The 21,421-nt window shown below is 43.9% G+C and overlaps 3 protein-coding genes across 10 annotated transcripts in view; all 3 read right to left on the bottom strand.

Annotated features, from left to right (window-relative positions):
• Positions 1 to 15: 15 nt before the first annotated feature.
• Positions 16 to 4,891, bottom strand: LOC142893475 (calcium-binding protein 2-like). 2 transcript variants are annotated; one of them, XM_076034087.1, is made up of 9 exons: positions 4,513 to 4,891; positions 3,257 to 3,371; positions 2,943 to 2,996; positions 2,594 to 2,732; positions 1,220 to 1,250; positions 887 to 1,030; positions 647 to 756; positions 390 to 537; positions 16 to 293 (listed from the first exon to the last, which is right to left on the bottom strand). In XM_076034087.1, exons 3-9 carry the CDS (start codon positions 2,993 to 2,995, stop codon positions 265 to 267), a joined length of 654 nt encoding a protein of 217 aa, XP_075890202.1. In that variant the 5' UTR covers position 2,996; positions 3,257 to 3,371; positions 4,513 to 4,891; the 3' UTR covers positions 16 to 264. The 2 variants fall into 2 exon arrangements, with proteins under 2 accessions (XP_075890202.1, XP_075890203.1); XM_076034088.1 differs by lacking the exon at positions 4,513 to 4,891 and having other exon boundaries at positions 3,257 to 3,490.
• A 537-nt stretch (positions 4,892 to 5,428) lies between these two features.
• tmem88b (transmembrane protein 88 b) lies at positions 5,429 to 12,121 on the bottom strand. 2 transcript variants are annotated; one of them, XM_076034065.1, is made up of 3 exons: positions 11,650 to 12,121; positions 8,390 to 8,800; positions 5,429 to 6,278 (listed from the first exon to the last, which is right to left on the bottom strand). In XM_076034065.1, the coding sequence occupies exons 2-3, from the start codon at positions 8,792 to 8,794 to the stop codon at positions 5,994 to 5,996; spliced, it is 690 nt and encodes a 229-aa protein (XP_075890180.1). In that variant the 5' UTR covers positions 8,795 to 8,800; positions 11,650 to 12,121; the 3' UTR covers positions 5,429 to 5,993. The 2 variants fall into 2 exon arrangements, with proteins under 2 accessions (XP_075890180.1, XP_075890181.1); XM_076034066.1 differs by lacking the exon at positions 11,650 to 12,121 and adding an exon at positions 9,240 to 9,607.
• A 4,381-nt stretch (positions 12,122 to 16,502) lies between these two features.
• The window catches only part of kdm6ba (lysine (K)-specific demethylase 6B, a), an 81,638-nt gene continuing 76,719 nt past the window's right edge, over positions 16,503 to 21,421 (bottom strand). For all 6 annotated transcript variants that reach the window (XM_076034060.1, XM_076034058.1, XM_076034059.1 and 3 more), the window contains 12 exons: positions 21,138 to 21,264; positions 20,698 to 20,803; positions 20,107 to 20,312; positions 19,922 to 20,025; positions 19,760 to 19,828; positions 19,498 to 19,646; positions 19,278 to 19,392; positions 18,652 to 18,839; positions 18,059 to 18,200; positions 17,771 to 17,897; positions 17,132 to 17,302; positions 16,503 to 16,990 (listed from right to left, as the gene is read on the bottom strand). In XM_076034060.1, coding sequence (XP_075890175.1) covers positions 16,973 to 16,990; positions 17,132 to 17,302; positions 17,771 to 17,897; positions 18,059 to 18,200; positions 18,652 to 18,839; positions 19,278 to 19,392; positions 19,498 to 19,646; positions 19,760 to 19,828; positions 19,922 to 20,025; positions 20,107 to 20,312; positions 20,698 to 20,803; positions 21,138 to 21,264 — 1,522 coding nt within the window. In that variant the 3' untranslated portion in view covers positions 16,503 to 16,972. The remainder of the gene's footprint in view (positions 16,991 to 17,131; positions 17,303 to 17,770; positions 17,898 to 18,058; positions 18,201 to 18,651; positions 18,840 to 19,277; positions 19,393 to 19,497; positions 19,647 to 19,759; positions 19,829 to 19,921; positions 20,026 to 20,106; positions 20,313 to 20,697; positions 20,804 to 21,137; positions 21,265 to 21,421) is intronic.

The following is a 21,421-nucleotide window of genomic DNA, read 5'->3' as shown; positions in this document are numbered from 1 at the left end:
GTTGTGTCATTCTCCTTCTTTACAAGTCCCATCAATGTATAATCTTTATTAAAATGTCAAACAGCTTCACTCTTATTTACATATTATATTCACACATAGGTTACAATCTAAATTGTCCCGTGAGCTGAAGCCACAGTTGATACATGTTGAGGCACAAGCAAGGTTGTAGAATTCTATATCTACATTACAAATATTTTCAGACAGACCATGATGCTAGTGAGTCATCCAGTAGGTGTCAGTGAGTCCTCTCCTAGGTTTCAGCAGCTAACGGATGGAGAGCATCATCACAAACTCTGAAAAGAGAAGAAGAAAATCGTCAGAAACGCAAAGCATGCATGCATCCAGTGTGACAGCACACGTGCGCTCCAGTTGAAACCTTTCTGTCTAACCTTCAAAATCAATGTTTCCGTCTGCGTTGATGTCCAGCTCCTTCAGGATCTCTTCCAGCTCTCCTTTCTTCAACTTCTCCCCCAGCAGCGTCTTGACTGCCTCTTTCATTTCCTCCTGGTTGATCTTTCCATCTCCATCAAGGTCAAACTGCAGGGCAGGTGTGAGAAAAGTGGGTGAACTTAAACGTGTTTTGGTCAAATGGCAGAAAACTCCTGAGGAACCTAAATGGGTTTTTTATGATTATAGGTTTACTGACTTGCACAAAGGCTGATTGGAGCTCCTTCAGCCCCAGCATGTGAGCGGTCTCTCCCATCATTCTGGGTCCCATCAGTTCAACAAAGTCCTCAAAGTCCATCAAGCCACCCACTGTAGGGAGAAGAGGGGGGTAAATTGAATGGTGCTCCGGTGCAAAGCAACAACGACAAAAACATCTAAAGAAATGTGTGTTTTTGGAAGCAGTTTCTTTCAGTAAAACTGATAAATCAAATTGTCTTACTTCTCATCTTGATTTGCTGCACAATCTCCAGCAGCTCCATTTCTGTGGGCATGTAGCCCATAGTCCTCATGCATTCTGCTACATCTTTATAATTCAGATATCCATCTTGATCGTAGTCAAACTCCTTGAAGGCCTCTTGCAGCTCTGCAAGGAAAGCCAGGGGTTACAGAGAGTCTGCAGCTTCTTCTAGAATCGCTAATGCAGAAAGCCAGTGTCAAACACAAACACTCTCAGTAAACAGAAACACTTTCAGTAACACATTCATCATTCAATCAGTCAGATTGGGAAAGCCCTTTTCTTCACATGACACACTGTTGTAGAGGTGCGACTTACCATCCAACTCGGCCTGAGCTAATTCTCTCTCCTGCACGGAAAGAGAGTGCACAAGTTAACCCCTCCATCAGCGGTATGTATACTACACAATATATGATTTTGTTGCGTTTGTGCAATGACAAAAATACATGTTTCATACATTCATTGCAAACAACTTGTACTTGTATCTGTACATGTTTCATGGCCAATCTTATTTTTCTCACAGAATATGGACTTTTTTCCAAAGAGGATCATGATCATTACGTTTTGCTTGCTTCGTCCAGTTTGCTTACAAATTCAATACAAATTCATGCAGGTTATGCATGAACTTTATAAGAGACTATTATAACGGAGCTGAAGCAAAACCTCAGACATTGTTTTGGATTGTTAAATGACAACTAAATTAAAGCTGCAAGCAGCGTTCAAGGAACAAGCCTGCTGGAGTCCGTTGACACCTGCCGACCCATACCAACCCCCCCTTTTTTTTTTAATTTACATTAATCAGCTGAAAAATCAATGAGTTGACCATCTTATGATAGTTTAGCATGATAGAATAGTGGTAGATAGTGTTAGAATTCAAAATCTCAGCATGTCTGAAAAATGAAAAATCGACATCGATAAGTAGGACGACAGTATGTTTTTTTTGTTTGTTGGGACAAAAAAAAACAACAACTTAAATCAGCCTTAAATTTACTGAAATGACGTATAAATGATAGTTTAGCATGAGACGGAGTGGTAGAAAGCAAAATTGAAATAGATGTCATACTATAGTGTGCGTCCTAGCAGAGCAGGTCTATCATGGGTTCAGTCACTAATAATCAAAGAGGTGTCAGTGATCCTTCACTGTCTTGACTGTGTGCCGAGGGTCCCTGTCCTGTCAGACAGTAAACTTTCAGTCTAGTCTGATGAACCAAAATGCCACTGGGCTCTGGACCAGATCTACATGATTCACATCTCTGGACTTTGTTGTGTCTTTAAAACTCTGTCGGTGAAAAACAACCCCAAGCCAGATGCTGCTACCAGAATGAATCGGCTGTGTGTTTGTTGGCGTGCTCCATTTGGACAACACTAATAGAGTGTGGCAGTAAGCCTCTGCTAATGAACCACTAATACTACAGACACGGCAGGCTTAAGCCTTTGCTGCTGTGAAAAGTCAGTGAGCAGCACAACGCTGGCGGGATCGCAGCAACGCAGAAACACCTCAGCTACAGCACACTGCCTTAAACCACCATGTCCGTCATAGAGTCTCTTGGATCACCATTGTTACTAGCCAGTGATTGTTCACTATAATTTCAGTGTTATCATGAGCTGAGCCTTTACGTTGAACCATTTTCTTATTTTGTCAGTGCACATCAACAGAACGGAGAAAGAAGGATCGAGAAGTCGGGATCTTACCGCCCCAAAAACACTCTCCAGGACAGAGTTGTAGACTTTGTTCCTGCTTTCTGTGCTTTTCTTGGATTTCCTTGTGGACTTTTTGGGTGTTTCTGAGACAGAACCTGATGGGGAACTCCCAGTGGAGCCATCTTTGCTGCTAAACACAGGAAGTAGAGAAAAAAATATCAATGAAAATGTAAACAAGGTACAGAACAATAACAAAGAAGCATTCATCTTTACAATTACACCAAGGACACATAGGCAATGCATATATCATCATTAGATTCAAGAAAGATGCAGCTAAATGTAACCTCTTCAAAAAAAAACAACTTTTCATTCGGAGTAGAAATGAATAAATATATCCTACCTCTCTGAGGCTGCAGAAGTTGTCGATTCTGTTCTCTCTGCAGGCTTGGACATGCTGTCAATGAAAAAACATCGTCTGTCAGTGACAAATGTTTTGAACGCAGGATTTTCGTTTTTGAATATCTAAAGACTGCAAGGGGGGGCTGTTGACAGGAAGAATCCAAATGACCAATTCACAGAAGTCTGAGCGTAATGTCTCTTACATTTCCCTGCAAACGTCAACTTCAACCCAGCCCTTTAACAGTCATTTTCTTACCTCAGTTCCCGCTTCTATGACGATGAGAAAGGAAAGAAGGACAGCACAGCCTGACTTGCCCTTGTTGTGTGGCACTCCACTGGTGTTGTGGATGGCTGCACGATATCCTCTGCCTTCTGCGTTTCCTTCCCTCGACCTCCTTCCATCAAAGAGGCTTAGCAGGTAATTGCCTGGCTGAGTGCTGCCAACGATTAGAAAGCAAAACGTGGAGCGGCTGTGTGACTGAGGTGACCTCTGACAGACCGCCTCCTTGTTTCCGTCCCCAGCCGAGCGTGTGGTAAGGGAGTCCCTTTATCAGTTTTGTTTTTGTTTTATCCCTCCATCAAGGTCATCCCACGAAGTTGAGAAAAAATTTCCCAGCGATAATATTTCATTGTAGATGATAAAAAAAAAAATGAAAAGATGATACTTTAGTCTGAAAATGACTGTCCAGTGATAGCTTATCACAAGATGGAGTGGTAGAATGCAAACTCTCAACATGTCTGAAAATTGAAATTTTAACATACTATTTTTTTTAGTTTTTTTCAAGGGCAAAAACAAATTAATCAAACAATACCATAAACAGCCTGAAACTCACCAAAATGATGGTCCTGTGATAGTTCAGCATGAGATGGAGTGGTGGAGCACAGCATCTCAAAATGTTAGAAAATTGAATAATCAACATACTCTCGTTTGACTTTTTGAAGGGGCCAAAAAAAATAAAAAAAACACTTTAAAAAAATGTCATAAAAAAACAACTCCCAAATTCATCAAAAATATACTTTAGCATGAGACTGATAAAGAGGAGATTCCACACATTTCTGAGCATATTGGGCTCTCGGTGCTACGTGCAGTACATTTAGATATTTCGCTTTGAATTAAACGTTTTGAATAAAAATGGAAAACAAGGCTTTTCATTATTAATCTTGACTAAGCAATGAAAGCTCACATGATACATTGTGTGTTTTTTGAAACAAAAGCACCATGGTTTGTTTTCCTGTTTTGAATGCTTGCGCTGACTGCAGCCCCTTCCCTTCAGAACCGATTTCTGTAAAGGTGTAGGTAATTTTTTTTTCTTTAACTGGATGGCGCCAAACTCCATCTAGACTTTGATCATAGCATGTGAAAAAAAACAAAAAAACAAAACACTGCTGTGCTCGTTATTTCCCCACTTAATGTGGCAGATAATGTGAAAAAGAAAGAAAGAAAGAAAGAAAGAAAGAAAGACAGAAAGCAAAAATAATCATTGAATATATAGTCACCACGACTTGTTGTGTATCAATTCATCCTGATTTCATATCATATATATTATATTACACCTTTTCACTACATACACATGTACACGTTACCATTTATGACTGTAGTGACTTGATTTCCGCAAAACAAAAAAACCTAAGCCCAGGAACTCTTCATCTGTGGCGGTTGCATGAATGAATCAAACGTCCGTGCGGTTAAACTTGTTAATTTACACCTGTTATACAATGCAGTCCTTCTATATGTCTACACACACTTATATCATAATAACTTGCATGAAAACCAAGCCAAAAGGGCTCAAAGCTCGCCACTAAACGGCGGTCAAAACACTGTGTGATTCTACCGGTAATCAGCACACCTGTCCCCTGGCTGGCTGCCTCTTCCTCATGGCCTAAATAACTTCCCACAACACTTGACCCAAGCGCCACCTACTGTGGCAACCAGGAAATGACATGGTAACACACACACACACACACACGCGCGCGCGCGCGCGCGTACAGAAATGGCGCTAACAATGACAATTGAAGAAAAAAAAAAATTCCACAATTTTTGACAAATAATAAAAAAAATTAAATAAAATGAAAGTATATTCATGCAACATCAGGTGTTTGCATAAGTGTGATACTTAGTTTCACTTTTCAAATCAAGGAAGAAGGAAACGTTTTGTTCTCTAACATCAAATCCCCACAAAATTTGGATTTGTGGCAACATTTAGATATAGTAATGTCAATATACAGAGAACAACCAGTTCGTTCTCCTCATGCTCTTACATATTTTTACCACTAGAGGGAGACATCCGACGAGCTCTCCCTCAAGCTGTTTTTTCTCGGAGCAATTTTACCCAACAACAGTGTCCGTTCTGTTCTCCAATAGTGTGTGTGTGTGTGTGTGTGTGTGTGTGTGTGTGTGTGTGTGTGTGTGTGTGTGTGTGTGTGTGTTAGTACTGACTTTGGCTGTGCAGTGCTACAGCAGTATCTTCATCCAGTACAGAGAGCAAGTGCGTTGAATCTGAAAACTTTATTTAAAAACAGAAAAGAGGCAACAATACAAGAAACTGCAAAACTATAACTTACAGGGAAGTACATTAAACATGTTTTTAATATGCACATAATAATTAAGATGCAAATATTGTCTTGTGTAAGTACGACATTTGAGATCGACATTTTCCAGTTTTTAAACTATTGGTGTCACTCTTAACTGATTGGAATATTAGTTTTTCCTCGTCTTAGTTCTTATGCATATGACTACGCACCCTGCCTAAAGATACACTAGTAACTTTAAGAGTCAGTTTCTCAGAATATCAGTTTGCTGCTTTTAAAATGAGGCTGCTGTGATCTTCCACCCAGCCACTAGCTAGAGCATATTAATATTGATTCAAAGGTATCAACCAAACATTTTAGCTAACATTTACAGCTCTCTCAGATTATGTAATACACTTTGGCGTGAATCCATGTATTTATCATGGTCGTACAGTCCCCCACCCCATCCCATCCCCTGTATTTTGCTTTTATTCCCTTCATCCTAAATCAGTGTTTTCCTTCTCTCTGTCCTCCAAACTCCGTCTCACACCCAAACCTTCCCTTTCCCATTTCCATCGGCTCCGTCTCTGCCGCCGCAGCAGCCGGTGCCCAGGCCGCGGTGCCGAGTGGCTGGCAGGTTCTTGTACACGGCGCGGCTGTAGGGGATGAAGCAAAGGCCCAGCTGAAGGTGGCGGGCCAGGCGGCAGTACGCAGCCAAGGCCAAGACCAGCAGAGGGGTGACGAGGAGGAAACCCACCACCAGCAGGGCCACGCAGCCTCCGTCGGTCAGCAGGTCTGAGCAGTAGGGGGTCATCCCATGAGGCCGCACCTGAGGGGGGGCCAAGAAAACAAGAAATTCATATGTACAGTATGATGATGTGACAGCAGATGTGTAAAAGGTAAGATTGTTGTGTGTTGGGAATGTAGGACATCTTGTACTTCTCTGGATACACATTTTATAGCGTGCGCTCTCAGCAGGCTAAAGAACGCACTGACTAATATAAAATGTGTCAACCTAACCCAGATTTGACTCTCAACCGTCTTAAGCACCATCTCTGCTCTAAAAATGCCCATCAATATGCACTGCATGTCAAAGCATGTTGTGCTGTGCAGCTGCGCTGGCTGAGTGGGAGACGAGGTGAAGGGTCGTGATTGGAGAGTGGGAGGGGAGTGTGGAGACAGCAGGCCTGAATCATCCTTATCGCCTTGCAAAGGATGGAGTGCACAAAGAAAGTGCAGAGAAAAAGTGTGTCCAGAGCTGGGGGAACTCGGAGGAAGAGGAATATTTATTATATACAAAGGAATGTTGAGTAGGTACAAACTTTTAGTTTTTCGTTTCGTTAGGGCTTGCAGCAAAAACAAAATGATCACACTTAAAAAAAATGTGAATGTTGCACAAACTGACGTCAATATCTATTGGAGAGCAATATTTATGCGGTAGAAAAACAATGACGCGAGTTGGATGGTTTTTAAAAGCAAGAGTGTGAAAGGAGTGTACAGGGAAGCTTCCTTGGTAGGAGGTGGAAACAGATGAGTCAAATGAGGAGCTAGAATGTGCCTCTATTTGCTGGGTCAAACTGGACGGCTCCAGGTCAGAGCCATCTTTCCAGCAGGGCCCTCGGACTATGAGAAACGTTCTGTTGAAACAACCGAATCCTTGTAGGAGAACACGATGTAAAACTGAATTTTCAACTCACCCTGACTTCTTTTTTTCCCCCCACTATTTTTCATTTCTCCCCCTCTGTCTACCATCGCATGGTCCCGGCTAATCCGCCACTAAGCTGCTGTCACATGAGGTCTAATTGTGAGAAAGTGGGGGAACAGAGAATCCTGGCCTCTGCATTTATCAAGAGTTTTTCCATCCACAGAACAATATAAAGTCTGTGTACAAAGATAAATATTTGTTGCAGCACCTGCTGACACGTCTCATAACTTGATTATTTTAAATGTGATTAAAAACAAATTTACACTTTTTTTTCGTTTTCATCAAATTCTTAATTTTCCTATTTTGTTTCTGCTCTTCAGCCAGCGCTGACTTTTTCTTTTCCCCAGACTCCTCCACCCCTGTGTCCTCCACCCACGCGGTTGGTGTCATATCTCAGACAAACTCAGAGTCATCTGATTATAAAGGCTCTCATCTCCGTGGCCAAACCCAATCCCCAGAAGCACAACTGCATCCAAACTGTGTGATCAAAGCTGTAAAGATAACAACTTTCAGTTTTCTAAAGGTTTGCTCTTCCTGTTCGCTCCTCAATAACCTTGAGAATTTAGACTTAGCAAATCTGTTTGATCGTGTGCGCGCACCCGGTTACAAATGTTTGTCGAATGCTGTGATGCGATAACTTTATTGCCAATTGATAACGACGTAATATGCTGATTGAAATTGTTTAACTTTGCTCATGATCGCACCAACTTCATCACTGAAGTCTGACTCTCTCATCTTGCCAACCTCCAGTAGGGATGTTTCAGTCTTAATTTCCCATGAATTTCCAAATCAACCAGCTGGACAAAGGTGGCAGGTTAGGTATAAACTGCCACCTTGAGCTGCTGATAAAGAGGCCAGTGTGGATGAGACCATAGCGACTGTTTTATCAGAAGTGGTTGGTATTTTCTTATTTAAAGAAGGTTTTTCCTTGGTGGACAAAATGTTTCTGCTTACACCCGGCAAGTTTGTCAATACCAACAAACATAGTGGTTCTAGTACATAGTGTAGCCTCCAGCGCACTTCACACCAATAGGAATGCCTTAGGCCTTTAACTCAGAAACAAATCTAAATGACTCTTTGAATACGACAGAATTCTCCGACCACCTTCAAAGTGTTTCCCCCATTTGCCAAATGTTTTCTATGGGCTCTTTCACCAGGAGTCCCTGCTGTACACTCTGCAATGCAGCGTGACCGGCCACTCACGCACACACAAAAACTTGCTGCGCTGCACTTACGGTCGAGTGGCACAGGAAGCCAAACACCACCATGACGATGGCCGGTGTCAGGATGCACCCGAACACCAGTCCGGCGAGGCAGGCGTTGATGGCGGCGATGATCAGGTTCTGGGCCGTCACCAGCACCGAGCAGGCCCAGCAGTCCAGGGACCCTCTCAGCTCCAGCGGGCCCTCGCTGGCCCCGCCCCCGCTCTCTGCGGCAGAGTACGGTGGAGGCACGACCACACGGGAGGGCGTCTCTCTGCCTCCCCCCACGGCGGCCGTGGAGGCCATGGAGCTGGAGTGGTGGAGGTGCTGGAGGTGGTTGATCTGGTGGTGGTGGTGGTGGTGGTGAGGCGGCAGTTCCTCCGACAGGTCCAGAGCCTGGTGGTGGGCCCCCTTCTCCAGAGTACCAGCCATACTCATAGTGAACTGCAAGGAATTCAAACAAATACTTTGTCAGAATTAATGACGGAGGACCCCTCGTTTTCAATCCCAAAACCAGTTTGCGAAATAAAGGGAGGTTTGCCTTTATTTCGCAACCCACCCCCAATTAACCCATATATATCTATACAGTCACTAATGGTCACTAAAATGTATTTAAGATCACCCTGACAAATATTTAAAAAAATTCAAATATTATTCACAAAAGGGAAAATGGACCTGGTTTACACCTCGCAGAAGAATGAATAAAAGGTGATGGTCTGAAGCAAAGAAGCTACAAAGATACATCCATGAAATATTGTAAGGTTATTATAGGCCTGCTGCATGTTAAGGACATTTTAAATTGGTATTGATTAACAATCAGGATGATGGGGACCCTCCTGAATATTGACACATATTTCGCACACTGCGCAAAATGATGTCGTACAGTCAGGATTGGAGTCGCTGGAGACGCTCTTTTATCAGTTTTCTCCTGAAGGCTTCTCCTGAGGTTCGAAGGGGTTTGGGTTCATCCAGAGGTTGCAGGTTTTATCTTTCAGGAAGCCTGTCCTGTGTGGGGTTGCTGTTTATCCGAGCTGATTGGATGAAAGGAAAGGGGCGTATCGATGCAACATCTCTCTGGCTTCAGAGCGCGTTTGTTGTATGCCATTTCATGCAGCATGCATGTGTGCAGTGTGATTAGGAGTAGAGATGGGTGCAAAAGTTCAGGGGCGCAGTGTATTCACCGGAGGGCAAAAAAAATAATAGTCACTTTATCTTGTACTTTTGAGTAAGTGTGATGACAATGGGCAAAATATGCTCTGATTTAGATCTTAGATGAGGATGTGAAAATAAAATGCTACATTTGTTATTATAGCCAATGTCACTGAAGAATGAATGTTTAGCTGAAAACATGATACTAAAGGTTAGAATTGAAAAAAAGTTAAATGTAATGATCTAATTAACATTTTTATTGAATGAAAACAACTCAAATTCAAACATAATGTATGGCCTAAACTTTTGTGTTTTCAAAAGTATAACGTTTTGTGTTGAAGGCCCAGCTTGAAATGTTTTCTCTTGGTTCCTGCCTCTTTGACCTTAACTCCTCAGTTTGAAAACATTCAATGCTTGGACAGGTTCTAGTGGTGCACAGCTGTCTGGTGCAGGATATCCTCACTTCCTCACTCAGAGTCAGGATGCAGGGATGCCCGAGTCACAGAGGGATATCTGTGAAGGACAAGGTCAGGTGAGCGGCCCAACTAACTCCAGCTCTGGATCATCCTTGAGGAGCCGACTGAGCCCACCTGTTTGTGCTTCCCTTTCATCAGCATGACAAATATCCCACATGTCAAAATATTACAAGTATCTTATTGTCCTTCAGGAAGAACAGCAAAGATAAGGGGGTGAAAAGATGTGATGTTATTATTGTCTTGCCCAAAAGCTGCCTCATTAAGTATTGACTGACTGCAGCATCAAGTGCACATACAGTTCGATTCTGAGGATTCGTCCAGCAGCTCTGTTGGAGGGATGGACTGTTGAGGATGTTCAAGTCCTTACAGAGACGCTCAGTCGGGTTTCTGGCTGGAGCCCTCAAGGACATTCAAAGAAGCATCCCTGAGCCTCTCCTGCACTGCCAAGGCTCTTCTACCCCTAAATCCACAGCTTGGCGGCACGGCCAACTCTAGGAAGAGTTCAGCCTTCTTCCACATAACAGCCACTGAGAACACTGTGGATTTAGGGATGTTCAGTTCAGCAGAATTCCTCTTTCTGCCTCCACTGAACCCTGCTTCCGCGCTCTGCACGTAGCCTGACTTCAACTAGCCTCGTAGCGTTGCTCAAGTGTGCACTGCAGCTAGGAGACATTCTATAGAAATACAGCATGTCTTTCCATATGTCAGTGCAGTTGATATTACCAGGTGGCGTTCAAGGTCTCATTTAAACTCAAAAGGTTCATCGCTTTCATTGCTGTAAAATGTGCTCCGACCATGACTGTGATCAAAAATAAAATGAAAAAAAAAAGGACTTAAAACAAGAGTCTGTCTCTCTTTGTTGCTCTATACTGCTGTGTTACCTTCTAGTCTTTGTTCTACATTATTTGCTTTGTATATATGTTGTGTACATTCTGTTATTATGTTCACACAAATAAAACAAAATACCACTATTATTAAAAAAAAAAATAAATAAATAAAAATGCGTGCCCTGACTATACTGTCCATGGGTTGGGGATAGTAAATACATTTAGAGCCCATCACCTGATGATACACAGACAGACAGACTCAGATTCATCAATCGTGCTGTCTGTCACTGCGCTAACCGCTGCAGCCAAAAGCTGCAGAGGTTAAGTTTATTTATGAGGCTGTTTCTCTTGTTTACTTTGCGTGCCTGCGTCCCATTGTTGTCTCAGGGGTTGTTTTAAGGTTGGAGGTCACGCAGGAAGGACTGGCAGGAAAAGTGTGCTTACCGTGACTCATTTTGGCCCCTCACTGAAAATACATCTGGGTGCTCCACCCATTTCACACACAGTACTTATTATTGTGCGAATAGCGTTTCTTAGAATATCCCGTCCTGTCAATGAACCAAATGAGAAACCTGAGAATTTCACATGTTCTCAATGAACTCAGGGCTATTGAAAAAAAAAAAAATCTCTGTTGTCACCACGAGGGGGCATGTCGTCATATTTTCAGGTGCACTGCATGCACTGTTCAGCAGGCAGAGTTGGTTAATTCTCTTATTTTGCTTTTGCTTAAAACAGAGTTGCTGCTACTATCCAGTGATCTCAAATGTCTCCAGGATTCTTTGACCATTTGTACAGAGATGATAATGTATTTCAAACGGATTTGAGTGATGGAGCTACTCACACTGTGCTGCGGGGCGAGGTGGATCTCTTGCTGTTGGTCCTCCAGTTTGCTGCAGCTTCTATCAACCTCCTCGGTCGGACCTTCTCCTCTCGCTCTCTCCTCGGCCGAGTCCTCACAACTTTTCTTCTCCTCCTCCTAAATCTCGTCTCCCCTTCGAACGCAGGCCCCCCCGCTGGAAGTTGAGACGCCTCGGCCGTGTTTGCTGGAACCCCGAATCCTTGCGTGCTTATCAGTGCAGTGGTGGTATGTTGGTATGCTGGCTTCCTGCTGCTCTAGAGTCCTGCTGCTTGTTCTCCTTCACGATCCAGAGTTGTCAAGGTAGCGCTGATTAGGTTCCACGCTCTGTTTTCTTTTCTTCGAGCAAACTGTGAGCGCCGGTGCCGAGGGGAGTAACTGGCTTGGGATGCTCTGTCCTCGCAAATTGCAGTTCATGTGGTCTTTGTCTTAAGTATGTCAAACTTTTTGCCTGTCTGCTTACCTCCTCCTCCTCCTCCTCCTCCTCTTTTTAACCCCCTCATCCCCCCCGCCCCCAATCTGAATGCACCACAGAGCTGTCTCTCCTTAACTCCCACCTCCCTGGGTTCATCCCACGCTCACTCTCTCCACCCATGGGGCTTATCAACCACCCCCACCCTCCACCTCCTCTTTGCACATACATTCCACCTCCCATATCCAGGACATGCACCCCCTCCAGTTGCAGTTGGGGGCTGGGTGTTGGGGGTCAGGGTGAGGCAGCTCGCCTGATAAATTGAGGTTCAGGAGAGCAGAGCACAGGGTTTGGGGGGGAAGGGATTTTGAGAGAAACTTTTGTTTTACCAAGTCTAATCAGTATAGAAGAGCAACCCAATGGGACGTAAATTGCACGCTAGCGCAGTCTGTAGAAACAACAGACAAAGACTGAGGAGAATTTGGTTCAAGCTGGATCATGTGTGGCAAATGCTCTGAGTTTAAAGCAACCCGGTGATGTTCTATCAGATTCAGTTGCAGCCAGTGGTGAATTATCTGAGCCTGCCTTTGTAAGAACAGTTTCTATTTCATTTTAGTGACATCTTGTTTCATCTTGATATCAAGACACTTTTTCTATTAAAGTTCAGCCTCTAAGTAGTTGCTGTCTCTCATACCAAAGCTTAAAAGCGGTAATAATGGACACACACCTACACACACACGCTGCGCCGTCTGCAAGAGAGTTTGAGGCTTTATCTGCGGCACAGCTCCCTCTTCCTGTCACATGTAATCTGAGATGAGGCCCTAAATCTGTGCATGTGTGTGCCAGCGAGGGCGCAGATACTATATGTGACGGTTGGTTTGGTTGGGACCCTTTGTTACCAGCATGGCTGAGCGTGTGCATGCTTCGCATTGGAGAGCTCGTCTTTAGTGTGCTTTCTTTCTAGGCAATAATTACTTTTGACTTTAAAAGTGACACTATAGAATATATAAATCCAAATACATTCTACTGAATTGCCCTCTTAAATAAGATGTATTGCGAAATTTGCGGTGTAATTCCAGGGCCATAAATTGACACCTGCAGAGCTGAGAAGTTTCATTTGATAGCATGAAGTAGGGGAAACAGTGTTTCCTTCTCTTGGGGGGGGTTATTGTTTTACAATAACACATCACCTCCTTTTAAACATCCTCCTTCAGTTTTGACAGAGTTAAATACCTGTTTATCTCAATATTTATCTAAAATTTGACAAAATACAAAATGGGTGTTTGCTTGCGAGGTCGCTGTGTATCAACAAGAACAGCAGCAGGCTAATGTGAAGTCTGAGACTGGTGTGCGACAAGGCAACTGACCCGTACTCGCACTGAGAACATGCAGGAGCAGTGATTAAATTCCCTGATTTAGATCAAATACATAGAGCATCGTGATAATCTGACTCAGGATAAGAGATCATAAGGAAAAGAAATAATTTGGTCTGATCTCTGCATTTTCAGAGCCCCCCTTCCTTCTCCTTACAATCTGATGTTTACTCCAGCTTCCTCTGGCCCCCTGCTGTGCATGCGCAATATGGTCACATTATCTTGCGTTGTGCTGTGAACTTTATCTGCAACTGTTGCGCGTGTTGTCGTGTCACCACGGAGGGCTTCACAAGTGCTCACGCGGGAAGCTGTCATTACAGATGGGAATCTTTTTCTCCCGAGCTCGATGGGAACAGCGTAAACAAACTTCAAAGTCGTGACCGTGATTTCAACCGTGCAGTTGCGGTTTGACCGTCGACGTGTTTTATTCCCGTGATGGTTTCACCCCCGTCATCACCTGACTGCCGTGTTGTGGGCAGTCGGAGGTCGACTTCCTGTGTGGTTTCAGGCAGGATTTCCTTCAGTCTGTCCATCGATACCGTGTCCCACTGCGGGTCCTCGTGACCACTAGTTGACCTCAACGTGCTCCCCACCCAACTGCTCTCTGTGTTTGCTTTCAAAAGAGCATCTCTGGGCTTAATACATATGATTGCAATTCCTTGTCACTTATCCATCCATCCATCTTCCATACCCACTTCCTATGGCACTCAGGGTCACGGGGGTCTACTGGAGCCCATGCCTGCTGTCATGGGGCGAAGGCAGGCGAGTGACGAGTGGCCAGTTCATGCACAAACACACAAAATTCAGTGAATTCACTGTCACTACGTTTACATGACACTCAAAAAAACCGAATTATTGCCTTAGTCTGACTATGATCGGACTACGTTTACATGCAGAGCTTAATCGGACTAAGCTCATACTTGGGTTTTCTTGTGTAATCGGACTTCTCTCCTTGTTCCAGTTTACATGCAGCTGAGAAAAAAAAAATATTGAAGGGAACGCGTCCACCTCCCCTACACTAGGGGGCGATAGGAGTCTTTTCAGCATTTTAACTTCCGGTTAACCTCATTCGTCGCACAAGAACAAAACAAGTATAGCGCGATACAACACCGGCGTCATGTCTTCACTGAACAGCTACAGATGTGCGTCGCCACCTTCGGCGGATTGGTCAGAAATTTACCAACGTACACAACATAACATATTACAGGCGATTTTACAGTCGAATCCCGCATCTATCAAAGCAAATATACTCTTAAGTGAGCGCTACGTACTAATGATATTTTTAAAAAGAGGAAATAAAGTGTAGGCAAATTTGTGTCGAGCTGGACTTCATGTCACCCGAATAAAAAAAAACTCAGTTAAATATCTACCAGCTGAGTACCTCCGTGAGCTAGCGAGACTCACAGCTAGTGAATCTGCGAGGACTATCAGTTCAGATGGAATTGCTGTCAAATACCTACTGCACACACACACACACACACACACACACACACACACACACACACACACACACACACACACACACACACAATAAAAACATAAAACGAGTAAAGCATTTGAAATTCAACAGCCGTGTCCTATTTTAAAACTTAAAGTACTTAAAATACAGCAAAAGTCTAAGTAGTAAAGAACAGCAAGGATTTTTGAACAAGTTGAATCCACATTAGATAGAATGTAGAATGACGCGATTGTGTCTGTAGCTTTATGAATCACATGAATATTTTTAATATCAAGATATAAATGTTTTTTTTTTTTTCATATTTCCTGAGACTGACCGTAGCATTAAGTACAAACCCTAACCTAACGAGCATCAATCTACAGGTTCAGTTATTTCATTACATTGTGCGCAATGAGTTACCGTGATAAAAAAAAAAGCCAAGTAGTCACTTCTGATTCATCAAAAGCGTTTTTTAATAGTCATAGTAATGTCACACAAATTCACAAGCGTTTAAGACATGTCTGGCTCAGTTTGGTGTGTTGTGTCTGCAAGTATGTCTGTGAATTCTCTAAACAGTGCAGTTATAAATAAATGACCACCAAGAGAAGGAAAAGGGTAGGGTAATATTGCAACATGAAAAATAGAATTCTCATTTTAAGAAGTCAAAACAGAAAGAGATTGTTCAAAGAGAACATTTAGCACCATCCACCCCCTTGTCATATTTAACAAATCATATAAAAAAAACAAATCAGTAAAATTTAATCTAAAAGCCCCCTACATATTTTTTTTTTTCCATTTATTAAAACGATCTCAAAAAAGCGGTTTCTTTTCTCTGTAATGAGCATACAAACACAGCATTCCATTAGTCTTTTTCTCTACATGAGCAGTGTGCCTATTGTCTACAGGAAAAGGTGATGTTATATTCAAGATAGATATTAAATATATTTCAGGAGAAAGGCAGAAGTTGCGGGACAAGCACCAGAGAATCTGCAGCCTCCACTCCTGTGGACACGACCCCCACATTTTAGTACTTTAAAAAATTCAGGGGAGAAAACTTGTACAGTCCTATCAAAAAGGGAGAACATTGATATCCAATAAATAGAGAAACAATCTTAAATTAAATGTACAGTGAAAAAAATGAAAAACAAAAAAAAAACTCCAGATAGTCTGCATATTGGAACAAAACGATTAGAGGTACAATACACCAGATATTTTTTTTCTTCTTTTTTTAAAAAAAGAAATAGTTCGCTCAAGTGAGAGAAATGAAGAGAAACCTGATGAATTTCAACTTAATATTAATCTCCAGAGGAAATCATAGAATAGTTCACACAGTCAAAATTAACAACATATAACAGGAATATGAAAAACAAAGGAACCCCCCCTCAAAAAAACTAAACAAAATGAACAAGTCATAAAAACCCGTATGTTTTGAAGTGTTTCAAACATTTGTATTTTTTTAAAAATTCTTAATGATTTAGAAAAAGTTCATATCTTTATTAGTATTTTTTTTTTCATTTTCTTTTCTAAATACAAGGCCAATGTGGTATAGCATCTAGGCGGATCTAGTTTAGAAAACAAAAACAAAAACAATAAATTATTATTTAAAAAAAAAAAAAAAAAAAGATAGCACCCCACAAAAATTGCAAACATCATGTACAAATTTCAGTATTCAAGACGACTACAACAGGAAAAGTTTTTTTTCTTTCTCTGGTTGTGACAGAGACACACCATTAAAACCATCCACTAGCTTCCACAGTTTGTTCAATGGCAGCACCAACTGTCCCTGGCTCACTGTGTCCAGGGCTTTATTGAAAGCACCATCTGAGAGTAAACTGGTTTGTTATTGGCGGCTTGGTATCTCTTTCTCTTTGTAAACAGTAATGATGAGTAAACGTATTCAACTGGCTGTCCGGCAAGTATTAGCAGTAGTAGTAGAAACAAACAAACAAACAAACAGACAAACAAACAAACAAAAAAAGAGATCTTAAATAATGACGGGGTACGTTGAAAAACCAAAGTGAAACTCTCTTTTGTCCTGGCTTGCAGGAGTTTTGGTTATGGCTGAGGAGGTGGAGAGCAGCGCTGTCACCGGGAGGGGGCGGCCTGCCGAGGGCGAAACACACACACACACACACACACACACACACACAGTCAGGCACAATTGAATCACATATCATGCAAGAACACTCGATATGTTTGCCACTGTGACAAGATCAGGCCGCAGGAGACGAGTGTGTTGCTCACCAGGCTGAAGGAGTCGTAGGTGTTCATGAGCTCTTCCATGCGGTACTGCTCCAGCACCACCACGTTGCTCAGGTTGGGGCTGCGGTGCCGCGCGCAGTCCTCGCAGTGGACCACATACGTCTTCCTGCTGCTGCTCTCGCTCGTCACAAACAGCAGGTTAAAGACCTCCACCTGAGGGAAAGAAGAGCCACGGAGGAAACGTTCAGCGCTTCAGTCCCTGACTGGACTCTGAGCTGAGGCATCTCAACCTCGAAATACAGTGCACACCTTTAGCAGGTATGTCAGAGCAGACGACATAGTTACTATGACTACTCCTCTATTCAACTACAACGCAAAAACAAATCGGGGGGGTCTGGTTTGTTATTCTTTTTCTTTCATTGAACGGTTAATTATTTGGCACCGTCCCTGATCTCCACTGGTGATTTAGTCCAAGAATGGTTGTGTTCCTCCGACAGACTTAGTTTGTTTCTTTTGGCACATTACATTCTTCCTCAGTTTGTGCCTTGCTAATTGTCTCATTGTTGTGGCGAGACCTGTGTAACGGAAGGCGGGCATCGTATTTTGCCACCATTTAGCGTGCTTGACTTTTCTCAGAAGCAGCATTCACTGCAGAAACAGTTTTTACAGAATGTTCCTTACGTCACACTCGTTGCAGTAGTAGGCGGGCTCGTCCTTGACCCGACTCTGGTAGGAAATCTTTTTGCCGTCGTCTACCAGCTGGTCTCGTAGGATCTGAATGTGCTTGATGGACTGCAACAGGCAGTGTCTGCAAGACAAGCGAGGAGGCAGACGCGATAAGATAGAGGTCGAGACATGCAAAGTTTAAATATCAGTTTCGCTACACACGTATGAGCGTTTGCAGCCAAGACATCCACACATGTTGCATGGAGCTAAGCCGTAGGAGCAACCTTCTGTGTGTGTACTCACCTAATCATCTTGTAGGTTTCTGCGTCAGTGATCTTCAGCGTGCGGGCAACGTTCCAGGAGACGTGGATCATGGGGACGATGGATTTAACCTTCTTCACCTCGTTCCACTCGAACCTCTCCAGGGCCAGCTGGTACTGATAAGCTGCACAATTCCAAACAATATGACACTCAGTCATCTCTTGTGGTGAACAAAAAGGCGGTCATGCAAAAATGAGGGAGGGTAAAAGTCAAGGTGTTGTGCTAAGATGATGCGACTGTGTGTCGAGTTGACGTTGGCAACCTACGTTTGGATTCATTTAACAATTTGCTTTATTTTCTGCTGGGCACCAGTCAATAAAAGCAAAGACGTTGGTCCTGTAGGTCAGTGGTTCTCAACTGGTGGAGTCTCATGACCTACAATTTTTCTTAGAATGAAGTGGCGGCCCAAATTTTTTCCATAAAAATAAAAACGCTAGCCCATTTTCTATCATGCGTAATGATCAAATTATTGAATTTAATTGTGTGTGAAATCTGTGCACCGTTTCCAAACCAATCACATTTTCCTGCGAGGTTCATGCCGACGCGAGTGACGTGCGTGCGCAGTCCTCACTCACCGTTGAGCGGGCCCACATTCCAGGCGATGTTGTTGCACCAGCCGACAGCCTGGACCCAGTGAACGGTGCCGGCGTTGATCCACACCAAGTCCCCGGGCCGCTGGATGAAGCGGTAAACGGGGATGTTGGCTTTGTAGAGGTCCTCCAACACCGGCCACCAGGACCCCGTCAGGTAGTCCACGCCGTGCCTGAGCACAGACAGAGACACTCGGTAAACCTCTGAACTGTTTCCCCTCGAAGGTTAGCCCCCAAAATGAGGACATTCTCCGGAGCAGGGCTGGGCAAACTTTTTGACTGGTGGGCCACAATGGGTTCTAAAATTTGAGGGGCCGGAGCAGGAGCAGATGGATGGAGTGTTTTGGTGACCCACCTCAGAGGAGGAAAAAATATCATCGGATATGCAGAAAATATGTTTTAATGTCAACTGAAAATGAACAAAAGCAAAGACAAAAATATTTGTCTTTGAAGCCCCTCAGCTCTTTACTGAAATGACTCTTAAAACTTAAAACTGACTTCCTATGAACCAAATTCCCTCAAGTTCGGCGGGCCAGAACTTTTTACGGTGACAAAGCTTAACCATAGTTTGCCCGTGCCTGCTCTCGCCTGTCTCTCCTCAGTTGGCTTACTTTTCACAGAAGTCGCTGATGGCCTGCCAGTAGTTCTCATGGACCGAAAACCACTCGCAGTCTCCAGGGCCGATGTTGATGTTCACGGAGCAGAAGTTGTTGTTTTCCTGGTGGCCTGTTCAACGAGGGAAACATGAGAAATGTCGTCCCTCCACTCAAGACATGTTACTGCGTGCTACCGAATTTGCAACGTCTTTGGACTGCAGCAGTGGTTCCTCACCTGGCGTTCGGCTCCCTGGAACCTTCATGTAGAGCTGGACGGTGTTCATGCCCAGGATGGTGTGTCCTACGTGGCTGAGCATGTTCCCGCTGGACGCCACGCGCATGAAAGCGGGCAGCTTCTGCAACTCTTGAAGCTGAGGCTTCCACCTGAGCACAGAGAGCAGAGCAGGTCCGTTCATTTCCAGACTTGTTGAGTACAAGATCAGCTTTTGCTCGTACGCACAGGTGACATTCATGCGAGGCGACAGAGGAGCGCTCACCTTTTGGGATCGGAGAGATCAATGTTGGTGCCGAACTTGATGATCTTTCCCACTGCTTTCTGCTCGGCGCTGGGGGGGAGGGGAAAACGTCGAGAAGGTTACCACAAACTGCGCACAAACACCAGGCCGCCTCCCTCCTGCAGCACCTGCAGCGGTATTTACCTGCTGCCGTCTTTAGAGACGTCTTTGTTGGGAGTGTCTGAGTTGCTGGATGGCTTCTTTTTCCCCTCGTCCTCGTCGTCCTCCTCATCACTGCCTTTCTCCTCCTGAAGGTGTGAGAGCAACGAGTGTAAGCAACAAGGAAAAGGTGGTCGAGACTCGGTCGTGACGAGGGAACAAACCGTTACCTGCAGGCTCTCTTGGAAGCTGGAGGCCTGGTACTGAGCGTACTTGGCGATGGTGGTGTGCGAGCGGCTGCTCTCGCAGGGCCACGTCTGGCCCGTTCCGCTGGGGTCCCAGTTCTCATCGGCCGGCTGCTGCACCTGAGTCCGGACCTCAACCGCCTGCTCCGCGTTGGCCTCCACCAGCGACTTGGTCGAAAACAGCCCCAAGTCTAAAAAAAAAAAAAAATCATTCACACAACACGTTAGCAGAACTCTTTTTTCACTACATTTGTTAAAGGTCAAGTGTGTAACATTTGGCTTGAAATTGAATATTGGTAAAATCATACATACTGCCCATAGATACAGTAACAAAAGTGTATACTCGCAGTACAATAAAGGTAATTTGGGGTTCCTAACATTAGAATGGTTCCCATAATACTGTATAAGAATATACATAGACCAAAAAGGGTCTTGCTCCTAGTTCGCTGCCAACTTGCACCACCATTTTTTAAGGAAGTCCGTCTGACAGTGGCCTACATTTGAAATGCACCGTCAGGTGTGCTTCCTTAAAAATTTCACACACTGAACCTTTAAAGATGCTACGTGCAAACGTACTGAGTCGGAGAGATCCAGCCAAGCCTCTGATGACGGTGACGGGGTTCTTGGGGTCCGTGCAGAACTGCAGCAGAACCGGGGAGAAGGCGTCTCTCTTGCTCTCCAGCTGGAAAGAGGAGGGAGGAAAATTCATCAGTGCAGAAAAACGCCTCTATTTTCTTCCTCGCCCTTTGTGTCCTGGTTAAAACACACAGGCATCACCGCCGAGACAAAGGGAAGCGGGAGTCGGCAGTTATAACAGACCGCCACCAGAGGGCAGCTTAGCTGACATTAAGCAGACTTTGGCTGAGGTGTGATGCAGGCATTGTGATCTACAGCTAGAATTCTGCTGTCAATTCATCTTTTGCCAGTCTGCTGCACTGAGCGTATTGAAAACCAGTAATGTCCAGAATGAAGGCAAACAGCAGCATGAATGAAATGATGAGACGTGATGGACTTACATAAATGCTGGGTGTGGGAGGGTTGAGCTTCTCTCTGGGGATTGGCTCCCCATTGGTCATTGTGGGCTTGACGGAAAAGGTGGGGAGCAAATAGGATTCCCTGAACTTCCCCTTCACTCTGGCGCCCCTGAAAACAAAGCAGCGCACTGATTAATACCACAATAGCTACGGAATATTTTGCACACGAGAGTGGAAGTAGCAGTTGGAAACTGTTCTTTCATATTGTTAAAACCTTGTTGTTGTATGACCCAAACAGAAATTAATTTAGGTTTTATAGACGACAT

Source organism: Nelusetta ayraudi, unplaced genomic scaffold (genome assembly GCF_046127955.1).
Source record: "Nelusetta ayraudi isolate G7.1 ecotype Tasmania unplaced genomic scaffold, CSIRO-AGI_Nayr_v1 ptg000042l, whole genome shotgun sequence".
In the NCBI taxonomy this organism is placed as follows: Eukaryota; Metazoa; Chordata; class Actinopteri; order Tetraodontiformes; family Monacanthidae; genus Nelusetta; species Nelusetta ayraudi.
This window is presented reverse-complemented; position numbering and strand designations above follow the sequence as displayed.

Excerpts from the sequence above, each read along its gene's own strand:
- LOC142893475 (XM_076034087.1), bottom strand. The coding sequence starts at position 2,995 with ATGTCCAAGCCTGCAGAGAGAACAGAATCGACAACTTCTGCAGCCTCA. Across the intron at positions 538-646 it reads TCCAATCAGCCTTTGTGCAA|TTTGACCTTGATGGAGATGG; the intron begins GTCAGTAAACCT and ends CCTGCCCTGCAG. Across the intron at positions 294-389 it reads CGGAAACATTGATTTTGAAG|AGTTTGTGATGATGCTCTCC; the intron begins GTTAGACAGAAA and ends TTCTCTTTTCAG.
- tmem88b (XM_076034065.1), bottom strand. The coding sequence starts at position 8,794 with ATGAGTATGGCTGGTACTCTGGAGAAGGGGGCCCACCACCAGGCTCTG. Across the intron at positions 6,279-8,389 it reads GCTTCCTGTGCCACTCGACC|GTGCGGCCTCATGGGATGAC; the intron begins GTAAGTGCAGCG and ends GCCCCCCCTCAG.